Here is a 19,777-nt window from a genome sequence, read left to right as displayed (position 1 = left end):
TGGTTCTTGCTTTCACTCTAATGAATGCTTATTTTAATGAGTTCTTTATCAGCATCAGCATAGTGCTGCGTTCTTCCATTTCAGGACCTTTCTTTTCTCTTCCAAATATGTTCCCTGGATGTTATCTGAACCTTTTGTGCAGTAGATAATGTAACAGATTAATTCTTTAATCTAAAAATTCAATCAGAGCTATCGGATTCTGGAGGTCTTCCAAAAGAAAAGAGAAAGGAAGAGTGGAAGTAGGCAGACACAGGTGCACTGCGGTATCGGGAAGATTCTACTGTGACCCACGGGGAGCTATCTCGGGGGAAGAACCACAGCCCTAAGAACAGAGTGAGACCACTATGGCAGGGCCACATAACGCCCACAGTTAATGATGCATTACTTCCATCTTTTCCTTTTGTTAAAAAAAAAAAAAAAGTTCCTCCTTTCACCCCACCTTGCTCACCATGCTCCCTATAGCAGATTTTAGGACGAGATAAATGAAAACAAACTCTATCTTCCCTTCAGAACAACCCTAGCTCTGTTGAGATCACACTCAGGCTCACTGCAGAGATGCTCTTCCCTTCTCCCCTGCTATGTTCCACAGCACAGACTCCATAACTCAACGGAAAGAAAAGACAGACTGGAAGCTTTAGGGTGGCCTCATGACTGTAGAAATATAGACTTCCACACAAGTGGGAACTCATCACTTTAATTCCAACTTAGATATTTTACTCAGTTTATACCCAGTAGACAACATTCCCAAGAGAACATTGTGAGTGCAGCTGTTTAAAACCAGCATGGGAAATTCACTCTCTTAAAAATATGCTCTGCATCTATGCTAGCACCATACAGTTGTTATTACTGTTGCTCTATAGTACAGCCTGAGATTGGGAATGGAGATACCTTCAGAAGATCTTTTATTGTAGAGGATTGTTTTAGCTATTCTGGGTTTCTTGTTATTTCATATGTAGTTGAGAATTTTTCTTTCAAGGTCTGTAAAGAATTGTGTCTGATGTGAACTCAGTGGCTGGTTCTTTGATCATCTCCCCCTGAGGGGCAGGGGGCAGTCTTACTAGGCCACAGAGGAAGACAATGCAGCCAGTCCTGATGAGACCTGATAGACTAGGGTCAGATGGAAGAGGAGGAGGATCTCTCCTATCAGTGGACTAGAGGAGGGGCATGGGAGGAGAAGAAAGAGGGAGGGTGGGATTGGGAGGAGACAGGTAGGGGGCTACAGTTGGGATACAAAGTTAAAAAATTGTAATAAATAAAATATTAAAAAGCAAAACAAAACAATGCTCTGCAGAAACTAGGGGAAAAAAGGGGGGACCATTATGAGGGTGAGGTGAGAGGAGTAATAAGAAATGGATTAGTAGTGTACAAGTGATGGGGGGAGGGATGGGAGACACAGGGAGGGGACCCTAATTAGGGAGGAGGAAGGAGATACATACAGAAGGAAGGAGGATGTTAAAATAACAGTAAGGTTGTCTGAAAATCTCTGAGAGAAATTATACAATTAGTGACCTACCCAAAAATACACGCAACTCAATGTATAAATACATATATACAGTATAAATGAAATTTTCACATCTAAAAGCCATAGACCATCTACCAAACTCCAGGCGTGAGAAGCTCTCTTTTGAGTTGTTAGTCAGGGTTGTGGAAGAGACTCCCAAAACATTATAACCAATTGCTATTTCCCTTGGCTTCCCCTAGAGAAGTGGAAGGTAAGTCTCTATTGTTGAAGACAGCATACACTTCAGAAACTGAGCCCAGAGACCCCTGAGCTGAAACTAGCCTGAAAGCCTCCTCTCTAAGATCTAATTTTCATGCTATGAAAGTGTCATGCAAGCTTCCAAAGGAGTAAGGCGAAGAAAAAAAAAAAAAAGTACTACCTAGGACTAGAGTGCATATTAACCACAACAATGACCAGAAGGCAAGATAATCCTAAGCCTGCATTAGTGGCACCCATAACTTGGCAGTCACCAACAATTCTCTAATCAGACTCAAGACCCATTAACTAGAGAGAATTGTGCCTTGTACTAGAAACCTAGCCAACTAGTCATGACTAGTAAAATCATGGATCTTGGGGGGAAAAATCTACAACTACCACTTACTAAATCAGCATATACATAACTACATTCTAAATATTTGTCCTTATATCCAGAGATAAGTCCTTGTCCCACATTAAGAAAAATGACTCTTTGCAACAGACAGAGAAAATTACAGAAAACCACAACCAGTCAAAATGCAGTGTGGAGCCCAGTCCCAAATGGCATCTATAATACAACTCTTTTTATAATTTATTTTTAATATAATTTTTATGTATTACAATTTATTCACTTTGTATCCCAGCTGTAGCCCCACCCTTGTCCCCTCTCAATCCTGCCCTCTCTCCCTCCCTCATCTCCTCCCATGCCTCTTCCCCATTGCACTGATAGTAGAGGACCTCCTCTCCTCCCATCTGACCTGTCTTCCATAGTCTTCCTCTGTGGCCTGGTAAGGCTGCTCCCCCCTCAGGGGCAAGTGATCAAAGAGCCAGCCACTGAGATCATGTCAGAGACAGCCCCTGTTCCCCTTACTAGGTAGCCCATTTGGAGACTGAGCTGCCACAGGCGACCTCTGTGCAGGGGGTCTAAGTTATCTCCATGAATGGTCCTTGGATGGAGTATCAGTCTTAGAAAAGACGCCTAGGCCCAGATTTTTTTTGGTTCACAACATAACCTTGTACCTAAGTTCCAGGGATCATTTTGGAAGAGAGGGTGGAAAGATGGTAAGACACAAATATACAAAGAGTATACTGTGAGATGGCATCTCCTAGAAATGTCAGAAGCCACATCCCTACACTCTCATCAACATAATTACATAGACATGAGCTGAAAGGGAACAACAATAATAGACATGCCAAAGTGAGTTGGGGAAAGCCCGGAAGGCCTCAACTCTAGACAAAGAACTACAGGCAGCAAAGGAATGCTGAGATCAGGAGAAATAGTTTTCCCCAGGGAAGACAACACTAAATGGTTATTCCATACTAAATGCTTAGCCCAGAAAACACATATATATACAGGTGGAACAGATTGCATTGGTGTATTTAGGAACATATATGTATGTAACAATAATCAATGAATAAATAAGCCATGTATTTGAAAGAGAGCAAGAAAGGTATGTAAGAAAGTTTGGAGGAAGGCAAGTGGGAAATGAAGTCATTATATCATAATCTCAGAAAATAATGCATTAGAGAGATAAGAATGGAAAAAAAGATAGTCTGTAGAAACCAAAATGCCAATAGAAAATGAAAAAAAATATTGTTATGCTATTGTTGGAAATACATCCTGCCACCCAGATCTTGCTTACCTATAGGTATATTGAAATAAGCATAATATTATAGGCAAAAACAAGAGAACCAAAAGACAAGCCGAGTAAGCCATGAGAGCAAGCCTACAGTAAGCAGTGTTTCTCTGCGGCCTCTGCTTCCATTCCTGCCTCCAGGTTCATGGTAGAGTTCCTGCACTCCTATCCTTCATGATAGAATGAAAGGTATAAGATGAAATACCCCCTTTCCTTCCCCTGGTTCACTTGCGTTCATGCACTCTACCCAGCAGATAGATGTCATGCTGAACTTGATAAGGAATCAGCATTCTTACGCTCTCAATACTCATTCCTGTGTTCATTCACAACAGAGTCTGCATTCCTGTTCAAATATTTCTGCATCTCTCCTCACACTCCAGGGAGCAATCTTTCCCTCTCCCTCTACTACACATGCAGACACTTGAGAAGGGTGTTGCTGTTCATCCTACAACTAAAAACACAACTTACTGATCTGTTCATATCAAAGTTAGTAGAATCCGCTGAACATATAACAAAGCAACAGTTTCTGAATTGAGCCAACATAAAATTGTTGAAAAGGACTGGGCACATGTCAGTAATTACAACTGTAAACCTTAGGTCAGCATTCAATGTTTGTGTGTCTCTCTTTTTTTAATCTATTTTTTTTTTCTGACTTCATTCTTCGATGTTCAGGACTAAACTGAGGGTCTCACTACTGTCAGGTAGGAGCTCTGGCAATGGCATCGTCCAGGGACTGTTCAAACTTTTTTTCTTTGGATACATCTTAGCACCATTCCCTCTCTCCCTTGTTCTCTCCTTTTAAAATAAAAACCTTGTGAATGAAGGCTATTCTGAAAACAGAAGCTCAGGGTTGTGTCTATGGTTGGTTTCAGTGATGGTGTCTTGGAAGGGGTTCCATCATGGAGAATGAAGGCATGATCAGGCTGAAGACTTTTGCAGCCTGAAGCCTCTTCCCAATCTGAACTGAAATAGGTTCAGGAAGTAGAGAAGTCACTGTGTTTTGTTCTCAAAGTAAAAGGGAAAATTTCTGGGCATGCTCTGAAATTGTGTCCTTGGAGAATTCCAGGGAACAGTACCAAGACTCCTACTGAGCAGAGAGAGGGAAGCTGATACCGATAAGAAAGGCCAATGCCCTTCATACCCACTGGCAAAGCCAGCCAGGAGGTATATAAAGGAGAAGCTCAGCTCAGCTCTCAGCCAAGGCCCATCCTGGCAAGATGAATCCCACCAGCTTCTTCCTCCTTATATTGCTCCTCGTTCTGGTGACAGAAACAGCAGCGAGGAGACCCCATGGTGAGTAGCAGTTTTGTTTTGTGCAAAAGGTATTTGAGAACAACATTCTAAGAGGGAGGGTCCACCTGGAGTCTGCAGAAGGCTGTCTCAGGGCTTCTATTCCTGATGGAAACTGAATCTCTGAGCCTTAACCATTAGTCTTATGCAGAAATCTGTAACGTGACAAGCAAAATATTGGTAATGAGGCCTACGGGGGAATGTTGGACATCAGGTAACACAAACCTCCTCACTGTCAGTTGTGAAGGGCCATTTGACAAGCAGATCATTCTGATTCCTAGCTAGACTACAGGGTCAATGGCTTTATAGACAGCAGCAACAGGGTTCATTCAAACACAGGTCCATAACCAGAGCTGCAGCACAGGCTCTTGGCAGTGTCCATATGCACAACCCTTCCAGAATACAGGGAAAGATGGACATGGAGAATGAGCCATGCTTTTCTCTCAACAGAAAAGTTCTCACGATCGTCTGAAGACAATTCTAATGAAAAATTTAGTGTAAAGATACTGAGGGGCGGCGTGGGATTAAGTTCCTCTCAGGATGGGTACAGCCGAAGTGAGAGCTCTTGGAGTTCCTATAGATCGAAACATCCAAAAAGCATCGAGAATGAGGATGCCTACGAGGAAAGGAAGCAGAGTTTCAGTGCTGATGAGGACAATTCTGTATACAAAAGGAGAGGCTACCGAGGAGGAGAAAGAACAAGCTCTTTTACAAGCAGAATGAAAAGCCGGATGAATGGTAAATAATGTGTTCAGCTGAGGACCAGGACCAATATGAAGGTAAGTAAGTGTATTTCCAGGTGAGGGTGTGGAAGTTATGCATGGATATTCCCTGGGCCACTGGGGGGACTGAGCACACCACTAGGTGGTGTGAGGAAACGGGAGGAAAGCATCTGGCAAAGCAGAGAAAGGTATCTGAGCTGTGACCGTGTCCTGAATTCCTACCCTTTGTGTGTTTTCTGCACAGTCCAGCGAGTGATAAAATCAAGTGCGTACCATGTGTACAAGCATATGTGTAAGCTTGTAATAGAATCTTGTTACTTCTTGTACTGTGCTTGGGGATAGTTAATTTCATGTTTATCATGGTACATACTGTAGTAAATGCAGGCCCCTCGTGCCCACACAGCCCTGTAAGAGCACTTATCTCTTTCAGAGCCCACAGCTCCAAGAAGTAGCTGCTGCTTCTTCCCTCTCAACACACACACACACACACATACACACACACAGCTGGGGGTCAGGGGACCCAGCTTGGGACACACCAGACATGAAAAATAGCAGGAATCCACAGGGAAGAGAACCAGAGAGACATGGGTCCCTGCATATCGCTCTGCCCTTCCTTCCTACTTCACAGGTTGTCCTCTCTCTCCTAGGTTGTCCTCGTTGTCACTGAACTGAGAGAAGCCTGTGATGTCTTCAGGATGTAGACCTCCCATGGGGAACCCCGGAAACAGCCCATGCATTCACTTCCTCCTCACACTTGTGTTTCTTAAGGTTCCTAAACCTAATGATATTCGAATTCAATCTTTTCAATAAAAAAAAATAGCATTCTGCATTTTTATCTCCTGATTTGTCTTGCTTCTGCAGCACAGGAGCTAGGCGGGGTTCCTAAAGTTAACAGTTCCACAGTGAAAGGAAGTAACCTGCTTGTGTCAGTATGGGGAATCATATTCAAAGACACATTTCTTAAACTCCGGGTAGAAACTCGTCATTCGGTGGAATGCACTGATTCTGCCAGTCCCTCCATACCACTAACCCTGATTTCTGTTGGATCCTCATCTTACTGGGGCCTTCAAACTGGTAACCCACGAAATGTCAGAGAAGACATGTTCCAATAGCACATGGCAAATACCTCATCTACCAATGTGTGCAGCTCACCAGACCACAGCAGCAAAGCATGATATAGATTCCTTTAAGACTCAGTTTCCCTAAGTGTAGTGTATCAAGTACCTACCACTTCTTCAATGAGACTGGCTAAATAATGTCATCCGTGAAGAAACACAAGAGAGGACCAGCTAGGGTGGGGAAGAGAGATGTCTTCAAACTGCAAAACCTGATGCCCACATCCCTTTTTTTGAGTACCTGAGGGGTCTCTTCGCTGCTGCTTCTGCCACGAGAACGAGGAACAACGTAAAGAGGAAGAAGCTGGTGGTATTCATCTTGCCGGGATTCTCTTGGCTGAGAGCTGAGCTGAGCTTAGCTTTATATATTTCCTGACTGGCTTTGCCTGCAGTCTTGAAGGACAATGGCCCAGCAGTTGTAGGTTCTCCTCCTTGATCCATGACTTCACTAACCCGGGGTAGTTAGCTAGGTTGGCAGTACCAGGCATAGTTTTCTTCTACTTGAGTGGTTCCCAAACCCAACTGGAAAACTATTGGTTCCCACCAAGGTGTGTGTACCACTACTGCACCCTTAGGATTATCACATCATGCTGGCCATCGCTGTGGTTCATAGGCATCATAGCTGGCTAGGACTGTTGGTTGCTTCCCTCCTTAGGAAATTTGCACGGTACCTCCATTACCATAAAAGCTGGTTCTCAGAGAGGAGGCATCAGGCCAGTTCCAGCTCAGAGGTCTCTGGGCCCTGTGGCTGGAGTATATAATGTCTTTAGCAATTGGGACTTCGTTTCCACCTCTGAAGGGGCAACCAGGAACAGGAGCAACATCCTGAGGTATTTTTGGAGTCTGTCAGACAACCTTGACCAACCGATTGATGTTGAGGTTTTTGTTAGGTAGTCTTTGTCTTGGAGTATTGTTATCCCTGGAGAGAAGATATAGCCTCTCTCTCAGGAGAGAGAAACTTAAGTATGTTACAGGGGTCTGTGGGGTAGTTAATAGTAGTATAATCCCTTATAACTTCTTCTGACATCCTTACTTTTGTTTTAGCCTCCTCACTTCTAGTTCTTCCCTCCACACTCTCTAATTAGAGGCCCCTCTTTTTTTCCCATTTTACCAAAATATTGCTTCCTGTATTTTCTTTAAGTTTGATTTGTTGGATATAAATTTTTAAGGCTGTTTATATCATGAAACTTTCCTTTCTCCTCAATTATGGCTGATAGTTTTGTTGGGTATATTAGTCTAAGCTGGGCTGTCATAGCCATTTAGGACGTGGAACACATTGCTCCAAAATCTTTTGGCTTTCAAGGTTTCCATTGAGAAATCAACTGTTATTCTGATAGGTTTTCTTTTACATGTGGCTTCTGTGTTTTCTCTCTCCGCTTCTAATTTGTTATTTATACCTTGTGTTTTAACTATGGTATGATGTGGGGATTTTATTTTCTGGTCTTGTCTATTTGGTGCTTTTGTATTTCTTATGTATATATGGGTGTGGCTTTCTTTCATTTAGAAAAGTTTTCTTCTGTGATCTTGTTGAAGGTCTGATTGATGCTATTGACTTGGGATTTTTCTTCATCTATTTCTATAATTGAAAATTTTGTTTATCTTTTTTCATGATATCCAACATTTCCTGTATGTGTCTTTTCCTCTGTGTTTTTTTTTTAATTTTCATATTCCTTGTTTATTTGGCATAGATCTACTTTATCTCTGAGGCTTGTTATTCTATTTTCTGCTTGACCCATTCTACTTGTAAGGTTTTTCTTGGGGTTTTCTAGTTGAATTACCGGATTTATCAATTTCATACTCATTTCAGCTTGAGTCCTTTTCAATGTTTCTCCTAATTGCAATCTAAGCAGAAGCCTAGAGGTGGGTTGTGGCCCAGGCTGGGGTGGACAAACAAGGCTGTAACACTGAGTGGGACCCTAGCTAGAACTGGGTGTAGGAGGGGGCCTCAGGGAAACTCACCAGGACAGACCTTGGGGAGGGATGTGGAAAATCTGGCTATGTGGTTCATGCTTTTTTTTTTTTTAATTCATTGGATTTTTCTCCCATGTTGATTGCCTCGAAGTGTCTGGAAATTCTTCCTAATGTGCTGCTCACTTTAAAAACTGACATTATTACTGGGCAGTGGTGGTGCACACTTTTAATGCCAGCACTTAGGAGGCAGAAGCAGGTGGATCTCTAACTTTGAGGCCAGCCTGGTCTACAGAGTGAGTTCCAGGACAGCCAGGACTGTACAGAGAAACCTTATTTGAAAAAACAAACAAACAAACAAACAAACAAAAACCTGATATTTTTGAACAGGAATGGAAATGAGAAGAGGCAGGAACAGAAGGTTTAGAATTAATCTTGCACTAATAGGCTTATATAAAGTACCTAAAGTAATGAGGCCCATAGAGACAGATAGAAGAATGTGTTTATGAGAGTTTGGATGAGAGAGTGATGGATAGAGCTGGGCTGTAATGATGAAATATCTGATGATAAACAGTGGCATTGTGAATGTGCTTAATGACACTAGGTTGGAAAGTAAAAACCGATTACTATGATAAACTTTACCTCACACATACTATGAAAGAAAAAGAAAGAAAGAAAGAAAATTATACACCAGTATCTCCGATGAACTTAGATGCAAAAATTCTCAAAAAAAAAAAAAATAATAAAACCCTGTGTATTGTTGGAACATCCTGCATCAGTTCTAGAACTAACAGTGGTGGTGTCCGAGGTCTGAGTAGGTTCAGGAGACCATTGCCCCCAGGGGCGAGACGTGCTCCATGCCAATTGACTAACTCCATGTTTTCCTCCACTTTTGAAAGTCATTTAAGGTTCTTAAATTATTTTTCCCTTTTTTTTAAATTTTTCATCAATTACACTTTATTCATTCTGCATCCTCCCATAAGCCCCTACCTCCTCCCCTCCCAATCCCACCCTCCCTCCTCCCTCTGCTTGCATGCCACTCCCCAAGTCCACTGATAGGGGAGGTTCTCCTCTCCTTTCTGATCTTAGTCTATCAGTTCACATCAAAAGTGGCTGCATTGTCCTCTACTATGGCCTGGTAAGGCTGCTCCCCCCCAGGGGGAGGTGATCAAAGAGCAGGCCAATCAGATTATGTCAGAGGCAGTCCCTCTTCACATTATTATGTAACCCAATTGGACTCTGAACTGCCCTGGGCTACATCTGTGCAGGGGTTCTGGGTTATCTCCATGAATAGTCCTTGGTTGGAGTATGAGTCTCTGGGAAGTTCCCTGTGTTCAAATTTTCTTGTTCTGTTGCTCTCCTTGTGGAGACCCTAGAACTGATGCAGGATGTTCCAACGAGGGGGTTAAGGCTTCTCATAATATTTCCTATAAGCCCACACCTGTTTGTTTATATCCCCCATTTTTATTCATTATTAGCCAGTTAGAACCAAGTAATTGTGATAATGATACTTGCCTTTTTGCCCAATGCTGGAATGCTAGTAAATTTAGGTATGCCCTGGTTACTCGCACCCTCGCTGGGTGCCTGTGCCCGTTGATGCCCCTCACGCTATGACTCTCTTCAGACAGAAAAGGGATATTGGAACTACAGCCACCATTTTTACTGCCATCTCATTGGCGGCTGTTGGAGCTACCACCGGGGCATTAGCCATGAGTCATACTGGGCAGATTGCTCAGACCCTGAATAATCATTTAGCCAATGTAGCTCATGCCTTAGTTGTACAAAAAGGAATTAATCCTCAACTAAAAGGAAGCTTGATGGTGTTCAATCAGAGGATTGACCTCGTGCAGGAGCAAATTGATACCCTATGGCAAATCGCTCAACTTGGCTGTCAATGAAAATATGCTGGACTTTGAGTCACTAGCATATAACATGAGAATTTTTCCTGTGCTGCAAATCTGTCTAAACAATTGTCGAGCTATACTTTAGGTAATTGGACTGGAGAATTCGATACTACGATGGAGCAGCTGAGAGTGGCCATTGTCACAGTAAATTCTACCAGAGTGGACGCAGGACTAGCCACAGGATTATCATCATGGATTGCTGCAGCCATGAATCATCTGAAGGAATGGGTGGGCATGGGAGCGTTAGCAGGCCTTCTGGTGTTGGTCTCCTTGGTTTGCCTGTGGTATATATGCAAGATTAGAGTCTCACAACAGTGTAATGCAGCCATGATCATTCAGGCCTTTACAGCCATTGAAGCAGGACAGTCTCCCCAAGCATGGTTGGCTACCATAAAAAGCTAAAATGTTACGCTCAGGATGCGAGGCTAAGCACTGCACTCAGGGTCAGCCGCTTTGGACCCAGAGAAGAGCATGTCTGATTGCATGCGGGTTGATGCCCCAGGTCCTGCCTCTGAGAAAAAGGTATCGGTCAGGTCTGATGCTCTTTGGGTGGATGACACCTAAATGAACATCGGTACAAAGTCCCAATTTATTTCTAATATCAGAGATCAGACCTCTACTCTTGCCTGATGTGTCTAAAACAAAAAGGGGGAACTGTAGAGAGCTGCGGAATGCTATGCCTTAAAGATGGAGCTGGTTTCCACCTTCCACCTTCCCGATGGTGAGTGCTCTCTGTCACGAACAACTCCACATTTGGCTAAGGCTGAGGATCTGGCTTGCTTCCATGTATGTGGACCTATCTGCATTGCCCACGTGGCACGCCTGGGTTGGCTACCCAGAGGCTATTTAAGCTGTGGGCTGGCTTTCCCCAGGGTCAGATGATTGTTCTAGGTTCCTGAATAAACTGCATTGAAAAACAAACAAACAAACAAAAAAAAAAAAAACAACAACCCTGTGTATCAAATTCAAGAACACATCAAATACATTATCCATCATGACCAAGTGGCTTCAGCCTAGAGATGCAGGAAAGGTTCAACATGGGTAAATCAATAAATATAATCCACAGCATAAATAGACTAAAGGATAGAAACCGCCTGATTCTGTCATTAAATGCAGAGTATAAGGAAGACACAATTACAAAGAAAGCTCACCACTGGTGATGCAGGAGAGATGAAGAGTAGACACAAGAGGAAGAAACCACGGGTGTGCATAGGACATTTACACTGTCAAGAAAGAAAGTATAAACCACACAGAAGGAAAAGAACACTTTCTGCAGGTGTGAATTTTCGTAACACTTCATCTAAAGAGAAAGCAAGCAACAGGAGTACTAGGAGGAGGTTTACTATTGGAAACCTCACATTCTACTTTGGAATGGTTAACCCAGCTAGAACCAACCTCTCATGTCCCCCCTGACTCTTTATAGTACTCATACCACTAATTGTCCTCTTTCCCTAGAAATCATCTACCTGAGAGACGCCTGCAATATTTTCAAGATATAGGCTCCCATGTGGTCCCAGAGCTTGGCTCCATTAGCAACAACTCCTATTCACAACTGCTTAATATTAGACTTCTCAAACTTCCTCATGCACTGGGTTTCTAATAAAGAAATAACTCTCGGCCTGAACTTCTTTGATCTATAATTTCCTCCAGGTTTAAAAGTTCTGACCATTACAAAATAAAAGAAACATTCTTGGAGTACCACAGCAAATACTAATCAAAGATATATTTCTACATTTCTGGCTAGAAATTTAGCAGTCTAAAATTTATCAGCCATCATCATACCACCTGAGGCCAACCCTAAATCTCCCCTATGGCCCTTTTCCTAGTGAGACTTCAGAAGCTAAGAACCTCCCAGAAATGTCAGTGATGTTTTCCAACAGGCTGTAGGGAAATCTCTCGTGAAGAGATTACTCTTGTCCCATCAGTCCACAGTGACATACTCCTGAAGTTGCTTCTAATGTTGTGATCCTCTTCCGATGTTCTCTAAGATGCAAACATCCCAAAGAGTGATGAGAGAAGGCTTCTACTACTCTAGCAAGAAGGAGAGAATGAGCTAAACAGTATTATTGGTGCAGAGACAGGCCAATGGAACAAGCATAATTATTGGTGGTCTCAAATGTAAGACTTGATAACCAAACACCCTCCTTCCCAGTATCCAAGGAAGATTCCAGAGAAAGTCAGTCCTCCGGAGGCATAAACCAGAATGAAGAAATAAAAAACACTGGCCAAGGCTCAATCTACTACAGAAATATTTGTCTTCAATCCAATCTTTTAAGTCCTCTGTTCCTACATGGAGATGCTAATATGTTAATAATGGACCTTACTCTCTGGACACTGGATGAAGTAAGATTATCACACTTCTGTGATTCTACAGGCAGTTACTTAGTTGTGCTGGTTTGAATGAGAATGGCCATCATAGGCTCATACCTTCGCTTGCTTTGTCCCCAGTTGATAAACTAGTTCAAAAGGATTAGGAGGTGTGGCTTCGTTGGAGGATATGTATAGATGGGGTGAGAATTGAAGTTTCAAAAGCCTGTCTGTCTGTCTGTCTGTCTGTCTGTCTCTCTCTCTCTCTCTCTCTCCCTCCCTTCTTCCCTGCCTTTCTTCTTTCCTCCCTTCCTCCCTCCCTCTCTCCATGTAAAACTCTCAGGTCTTGCTCCAGCACCAAGCCTGCCTGCTTCCCACCATAATGATCAGGGACTATGAAACTATAAGCAACTCCCCAGTCAAAGGCTCCGTTGTGTTAAGGGTTGCTGTGGCCATGGTGTCTCTTCATTGCCATGAGACAGAGGACAAAACATTTGTTCAGAAAATGTCTGATACTAGAGGCAAAAAAGAAAAAAGAACAGAAAAAAGTGACTCTGAATGGCAGAAATGACAAAAACCTTGTCCTTACAAAATAGCTCAGAGGAATATGCTCAGAGTCCAGAGACAATTATCACTTTGATTCTAGAAGGTGTGGCCATCTCTTTAATTACAAGGCCATTCTTTACTCTAGGTTCAGATGGGCTGTTTACAGTGTCTGCAGTGAATACAGGCATGATGAAACATGAATTTTTTCCTATTTAGAAGATATTTGGCTCAATTCTGGCTATTCTTAGAACATGTGCCCATATTTCCTTACAATTTTCCCCATTGAAATGGGCATATCTCTTACACCATTTACACATTAATATTCTCACATTATATTAACTTTCTGATAACACAGTTCACATACAGAAGATTTTTGACCCAGGTTGACTCTATCACGATTAACACACCTTACTTTGAAAATAAGAAACGAGTGAGCCCTTGGTTATTGTTTTTTTTTAATTATTTATTTTTATTATGTATACAATGTTGTGCCTGCATGTACACCTGCATGCCAGAAGAGGGCACCAGATCTCATTATAGATGGTTGTAAGCCACCATGTGGTTGCTGGGAATTGAACTCAGGACCTCTGGAGGAGCAGTCAGTGCTCTTAACCTCTGAGCCATCTCTCCAGCCCTGAGTGAGCCCTTGGAAGGCAGAGGAGGATAATGAGGAGGAGTTCAAAGTTCCTTTTGATACACTGTCATGAAGCACAGCTACACAGGACCCATCAAGGCCAGGCCTGTGACCTGAGGACAACTGTGCCAGCCAGTGAGGGGGCCTGGAGCAAGGGCCTCTGTCAGGCTGAAGTACAAGACCTACTGAATGGATTACACTCAGAACTAGGGAAGGAATGTTACAGTGTCTACTTTTTCAAATGACATTCCACACAGATTTTGTTCTGCTTTCTGCTTTAATGTCTCCTGAAGCTCTGAAGGTTTTTCTCTATATTATTTTAGAGACTAGTTCCTGGGGCCTTTTGTGTAACTGAAGATCAGTGGTAATGGAGGTGGATATCTGGGCAATATACCCTTCTCTCCAGGTGATTTAAAATATCTGTACTACAGAGAAACCTATTGGCAAACTCCCACATTCCTTGTGACCTAAAAACAGAAAATGCCAAAAGCATAAAATTACCTAACAGTAAAAACACAAAAGACACACTCTCCTGTCCTGTCCCAGCTCCAATCAGAGCTAAAAACATTGCAAAACTAAGATTTAAAAAAAAAAAAAAATCTGATTTTAATGAATAATACATTCACTAACCAACTAAACACAAAGTCTAATGATGAGATAAACTTTTTATCAAAGTTTAAAAGCAGTCTGTGAGGATTCTCTTGACCCATCTTAAGACCAATTCCTAATATCCACACCAATGAAAATGCCATGGCACAAACTTCAGAAAGATGAAAGGAATTCTCTGGTGAGGTGCGCACCTGGTAGAGAAAGAGAACTCTGCCTGACTCATTGTCACTTCCTGAATTGCTACCCTTAGTGTTTTCAGTGGTCTCCATTTGCATCTGCTTATTAGTTAAAACTGTACATGTCATCTAAATAAACATATTTATACATTTGTGGTGCAATTTGTTATTACTTACACCACGAATTAATAAAACTCAGCCTCTTGTTTCCATTGTTGTAAAGTATAATTTCAGCGAGTGGAGGAAGCTGCAAGCGAATGAAGTTCTGAGTGAATGGAGAAAGAGTATCCAAATGAACAAAGTTAGAACAGAAAAGATCTATACCTTCCTCTCGTGGGTTTATTACAAAAGCCTCTATCCTGCAGGCTAGCTTCCATGCTTCCAGAAAATACTATGCAAGCTGCCAAGGGAAACAATTAAGCAGGCCTACTTGAAGCAACAGCCATACCACGGCAATAACCAGCCTAGAAAGACATCCTAAGGCGCTATAAGTGGCACCCACGTGTCAGTGACAGCCAACAGCTGTCTCGGTGGTGGTGGTCATAAGGCCCACTCAGCAGGAGGGAAATCATGTCTGCTACTAGAAACATAGCCAGCTTCCTGGGGCTAATGAGGTCGTGGACTTTAGAAAAAGAATCTACTACCTCTGCTTTGCTAAAACAGCCTAATTTCTCTAAATCTTACCTTTCTGCCCACAGATAAGAGTAGATGCCACTTCCCATCAAATGAGCTTCTCTCTACAGTAAATGGAGACCATCACAGAAGACAACTGGACACAAAGCAGGGATCCACAGACCATGGGAATCCAAGCCCCAACAGATAAATTTGCATCAGAATTCCTTTATCCATAGCTCAGGGAACAAAAATTGTAAGAGCCAGAGCACCAGGAAGTATGCAGTGAAGAAGCCCATTCTAGAAATGGCTGCACAGACAAGACCAGAATGATAGCAATATCAGTAGACATGTTAATGTAGAAGGAGAAAAATTTTGTGGAGTCACACCTCTAAAGAAAGAACTACAAGCAACTACTGTCTGATGAGAAAAGGAGAATTAATTTCTCATTCATGAAGCCATATACACCAGATCAACAAAAACGGACTCAGCAATATATGTGTGTGTATGTATACATACGTACACATAGAGGGAGAGAGAGTTGTGTTTTTGTTTTGATCCCGGGTGCAGGATGTGGGACTGATTCAGATCATCCACAGCAGCAGACTATTTGCCTCAGGTGAACTCTGAGGCTCTCTTTGCAGCTGCAGATAGTTTAAATCTGAGGACTCTGGAGAGAGAATAAATGCCAGAGCCCAGAAAGTAGATGGGAGAAAGAACAATGCTGCTCCTGCTGCCACCTTGCTGCTCCTGGTTGCTCTTGTGAGAAAAAAAGTTAGAGATCTACTGAAATGAGGACTGGACTGGCTCCAAGGAACCAGCAGGAAGCAGCTAAAAGAACTGTGCCCCCTCTCCCAATAACTTTCTATTTCCTACCTGGTGTTGGTTTGTTGGAAGGGACTGGGATGGAGTAGGGAGAAAAAGATATAAGAATCACTCATCAGAATGGCTAAGATCAACAACTCAAGTGACAACACATGCTGGAGAGGTTGTGGAGAGAGGAGGATCCTCCTCCATTGCTGGTGGGAATGTAAACTTGTACAACCACTTTGGAAATCAATCTGGTGCTTTCTCAGACAATTAAGAATAGTGCTACCTCAAGATCCAGCTATACCATTCCTAGGCATATATCCAAAAGATGCTCAAGTATACAACAAAGACATTTGCTCAACCATGTTCAGAGCAGATTTATTTGTAATAGCCAGAAGCTGGAAACAACCCAGATGTCCTTCAGTTGAGGAATGGATACAGAAATTGTGGTACTTTTGCACAATGGAATACTACTCAGCAATTAAAAACAAGGAAATCATGAAATTTTCGGGCAAATGGTGGGCTCTAGAAAAGATCATCCTGAGTGAGGTATCCCAGAAGCAGAAAGACACACATAGTATATACTCACTCATAAGTGGATATTAGACATATAATACAGGGTAACATACTAAAATTTGTGCACCTAAAAAAGCCAATCAAGAGGAGAACCCTGGGTAAAATGTTCAATCCTCATTCAGAAAGGCAGACAGAATGGGCATCAGAAGAGGGAGAAAACAGGGAACAGGACAGGAGCCTACCACAGAGGGCCTCTGAAAGACTCTACCCTGCAGACTATCAAAGTAGATGCTGAGAGTCATAGCCAAACTTTGGGCGGAATGCAGGTAATCTTATGAAAGAAGAGAGAGATAGAAAGATCTAGAGGGGGCTGGAACTCCACAAGGAGAGCACAGGGCATAGGGGTCTTTTCTGAGACTGATACTCCAACCAAGGTTATCATGGAAATAACCTAGAATCCCTGCACAGATGTAGCCCTTGGCAGCTCAGTGTCCAAGTGGGTTCCCTAGTAATAGGAACAGGAACTGTCTCTGACATGAACTCAGTGGCTTGCTCTTTGATCACCTCCCCCAAGGGGGTAGCAGCCTTACCAGGCCACAGAGGAAAACAATGCAGCCAGTCCTGATGAGACTTGATAGGCTAGGGTCAGGTAGAAGGGGAGGCGGACCTTCCCTATCAGTGGACTGGGAGAGGGGCATGGGAGGAGATGAGAAAGGGTGGGATAGCGAAGGGATGAGGAAGGGGGCTACAACTGGGATACAAAGTGAAAAAACTGTAATTAAGAAAACAATAAATAAATTTTAAAAATAAAATAAAAATACTGCTAAATATGAAATAAAAAGAGGGAATCACAAGTTCTCAAAAAGAAAGAAAGGAAGGAAGAAAGAAAGAGAGAAAGAAAGATAAGGTTAGGTTCCTTTATGATTCTTAAAACTGATTCTTAAAAATTGAACACTAGCAGTTTTGGGCATGGAGGTGGAAGGGCCGGTCTAACCTGTGGACTTATTCCTGTGGTAAACTCTGTTGCTGAGTGTGTACAGGGTGAGCATCTGATGTTTACCTGAGCCATCGTCACCCAAGTATTGTTCCTTCTTTGTACACTGGAGGCCTCTGCTGGCCACACCTAAATTTACAGTCTGTGGTCTGTACAAAGAGAAAATATTTGTAAACCATATATTCTTTGAGAGGTTGATATTCAAACACGTAAACAATAACAAGAAATGGCCCAATTTGGGGCTGTGTTTTATAAGGTTATATTATTAACATGAGAACTTGGGCACAAACAAGAAAGGAAAGGTTGTGGTTTAATAATGATGTATTTGCACATCAAGTTGACACAACAGAGTCATACAGGAAGAGGAAATTTCAGCTGAGAAGATCCCTGTATTGTATTGGCAAGTCTATGGAATAGTTTCTTGATTAACGATTGATGTAGGAGGGCCCAGCTCACTGTGGGAGATGCCATCCCTGGACAAGTGGTCCTTGGTTGTAGAAAAAGGGGAGCTGAGCAAGTTGTGGAGAGCAAATCAGTAAGCAGCAATTCTCCATGGTCTCTGCTTCCGTTCCTACGTTCCTGCCTTGAGTTTCTGTCCTGTCTTCCCTTAGTGATGGACTGTGAGCTAAGACATGTAAGCCAAATAAACCCTTTGTTCCCCTGCCTCAACAAAAATTAAACATAAAATACCTGGTTATGTATACCTCCAGGAATTATATATGAATAGTCAACAACTATATGAAGAAAATGTCCATTACTACTATTATGGAAACACAAAGTCAAATGCCAGTCCCATTGCACATCTATTGGAGTGACTACTGGCTAAGGATGAATCCAGCATTTGTAAGAATGTAGAAAATGGAGCATCCCTGGGAATAGTGCTGACAAAGGTGTAAATTACTACAGCCATTTTGGAAAACTGTCTACAGGTTTCTCCAGAAGTGAGACACAAATAAAATCCAGATGTGATGGCGCATACTTTAATCCCAGCACTTGGGAGGCAGAGACATATAGCTCTCTAGATCTCTATGAGTTTGAGGCTAGCCTGGTCTACACAGCAAGTTCTAGGCCAGCCGGAGCTGCAGAGTGAATAATAAAGAATAAATTAAAAAAATATATATAGTAAAAGCACCCATTGTTTCACACACTCAAAAAAAGTTAAAAATAGAACTACCATAAGGTCCAGTAATCCTAGTTTTCTGTGTGTATGCAAATGGAAGCAAACGTATTTGTTAGAGCAGCAGGCATGGGATCAAGGTAAGTGCTCAGCAGCAGAAGAGAAGACAAAGATGTGTGGTGCTTAAAGTTAAACACTATCCAAACTTCAAACAATGTAAAAGCCTGTTGTTGCAATAATACAAATAAACCTAGAGGGAACTGTAGTTGGGGAAGCCAGTCATCTAGAGAAAGACAAACACCAAAAACTCTCACTCACATGCAAACTATAAAACTGGTACATTTGTTGAAATAGAAAGAATGGTGGTTAGAGAGTCTGGAAGAATGGAGAGACACTGGCCAAAGCACGAACAGTTTCTGTTAGACGGAAGGAATGCTTTTCTGAGGTGTAGCCTACAGCATGTGTGATGGTTAACCTTGTTGTCAACTGGATCTGGAATCAACTAAGAAACATGCTCTTGAGAAGGGGTGTGAGGATGGTTTTTAACTAACCTAAGTGGGGGGGAAGACCTTCGCCCAGAGTGGGCATCAGTTTCTGTATCTGATCACTGGCCTGGATACAAGGTGTCCGACAGAGAAGCTGTTGTGTTTTGTGAGTTTGCTTTGCTTCTTGCAAGTGAGTGCATGCATAAACGCTGGTGCTACCGAGTCCCCTGCCGCTGCCATGGCTGCTTGTCCTCCTTCACCAACAGCAAAGCCCAAGATCTTCAGCCTTCCAATGTGGAGTACAGAGCAGTGCCCCAGCCCAGGAGTCCTCCTGGCATTCAGTGGCATCCAGTTTCGTGCACTGAGCTACTGTGTTCCCAGCCTCCCCAGTGTAAGGCCAGCCACTGCTGAACTACACAGACCACACTGGGTAAGCCAATCTAATAAATCTCCTTTTAATATATTTTTTATTTTTTTATTGAAAGTAAATTCATCTCTCATTCAGTATATATTGATTACAGTTTTCTCTTTTTCTACTCCTCCCAGTCTCTTCCCACCTGCCCTCCCCTCCAGATCTACTCCCTTTCTGCCTCTCATTAGAAAAGAACAGGCTTCTGGGAGATAACAACCAAAGAAAAGAAAATCCAATATAAGATACAACAAAAACAATTGCATCAAAGTTGGATGAGGCAGCCCAAC

General features: G+C 42.5%; 1 protein-coding gene across 1 annotated transcript; it reads left to right on the top strand.

Moving 5' to 3' along the window:
• The first annotated feature begins 4,454 nt into the window (after positions 1–4,454).
• On the top strand, positions 4,455–6,138 carry LOC110563387 (seminal vesicle secretory protein 5-like). Its single transcript, XM_060381313.1, has 3 exons — positions 4,455–4,626; positions 5,074–5,402; positions 5,993–6,138. The coding sequence occupies exons 1-2, from the start codon at positions 4,551–4,553 to the stop codon at positions 5,367–5,369; spliced, it is 372 nt and encodes a 123-aa protein (XP_060237296.1). The 5' UTR covers positions 4,455–4,550; the 3' UTR covers positions 5,370–5,402; positions 5,993–6,138.
• The last annotated feature ends 13,639 nt before the right edge of the window (positions 6,139–19,777 follow it).

This window comes from Meriones unguiculatus, chromosome 4 (genome assembly GCF_030254825.1).
Source record: "Meriones unguiculatus strain TT.TT164.6M chromosome 4, Bangor_MerUng_6.1, whole genome shotgun sequence".
In the NCBI taxonomy this organism is placed as follows: domain Eukaryota; kingdom Metazoa; phylum Chordata; class Mammalia; order Rodentia; family Muridae; genus Meriones; species Meriones unguiculatus.
This window is presented reverse-complemented; position numbering and strand designations above follow the sequence as displayed.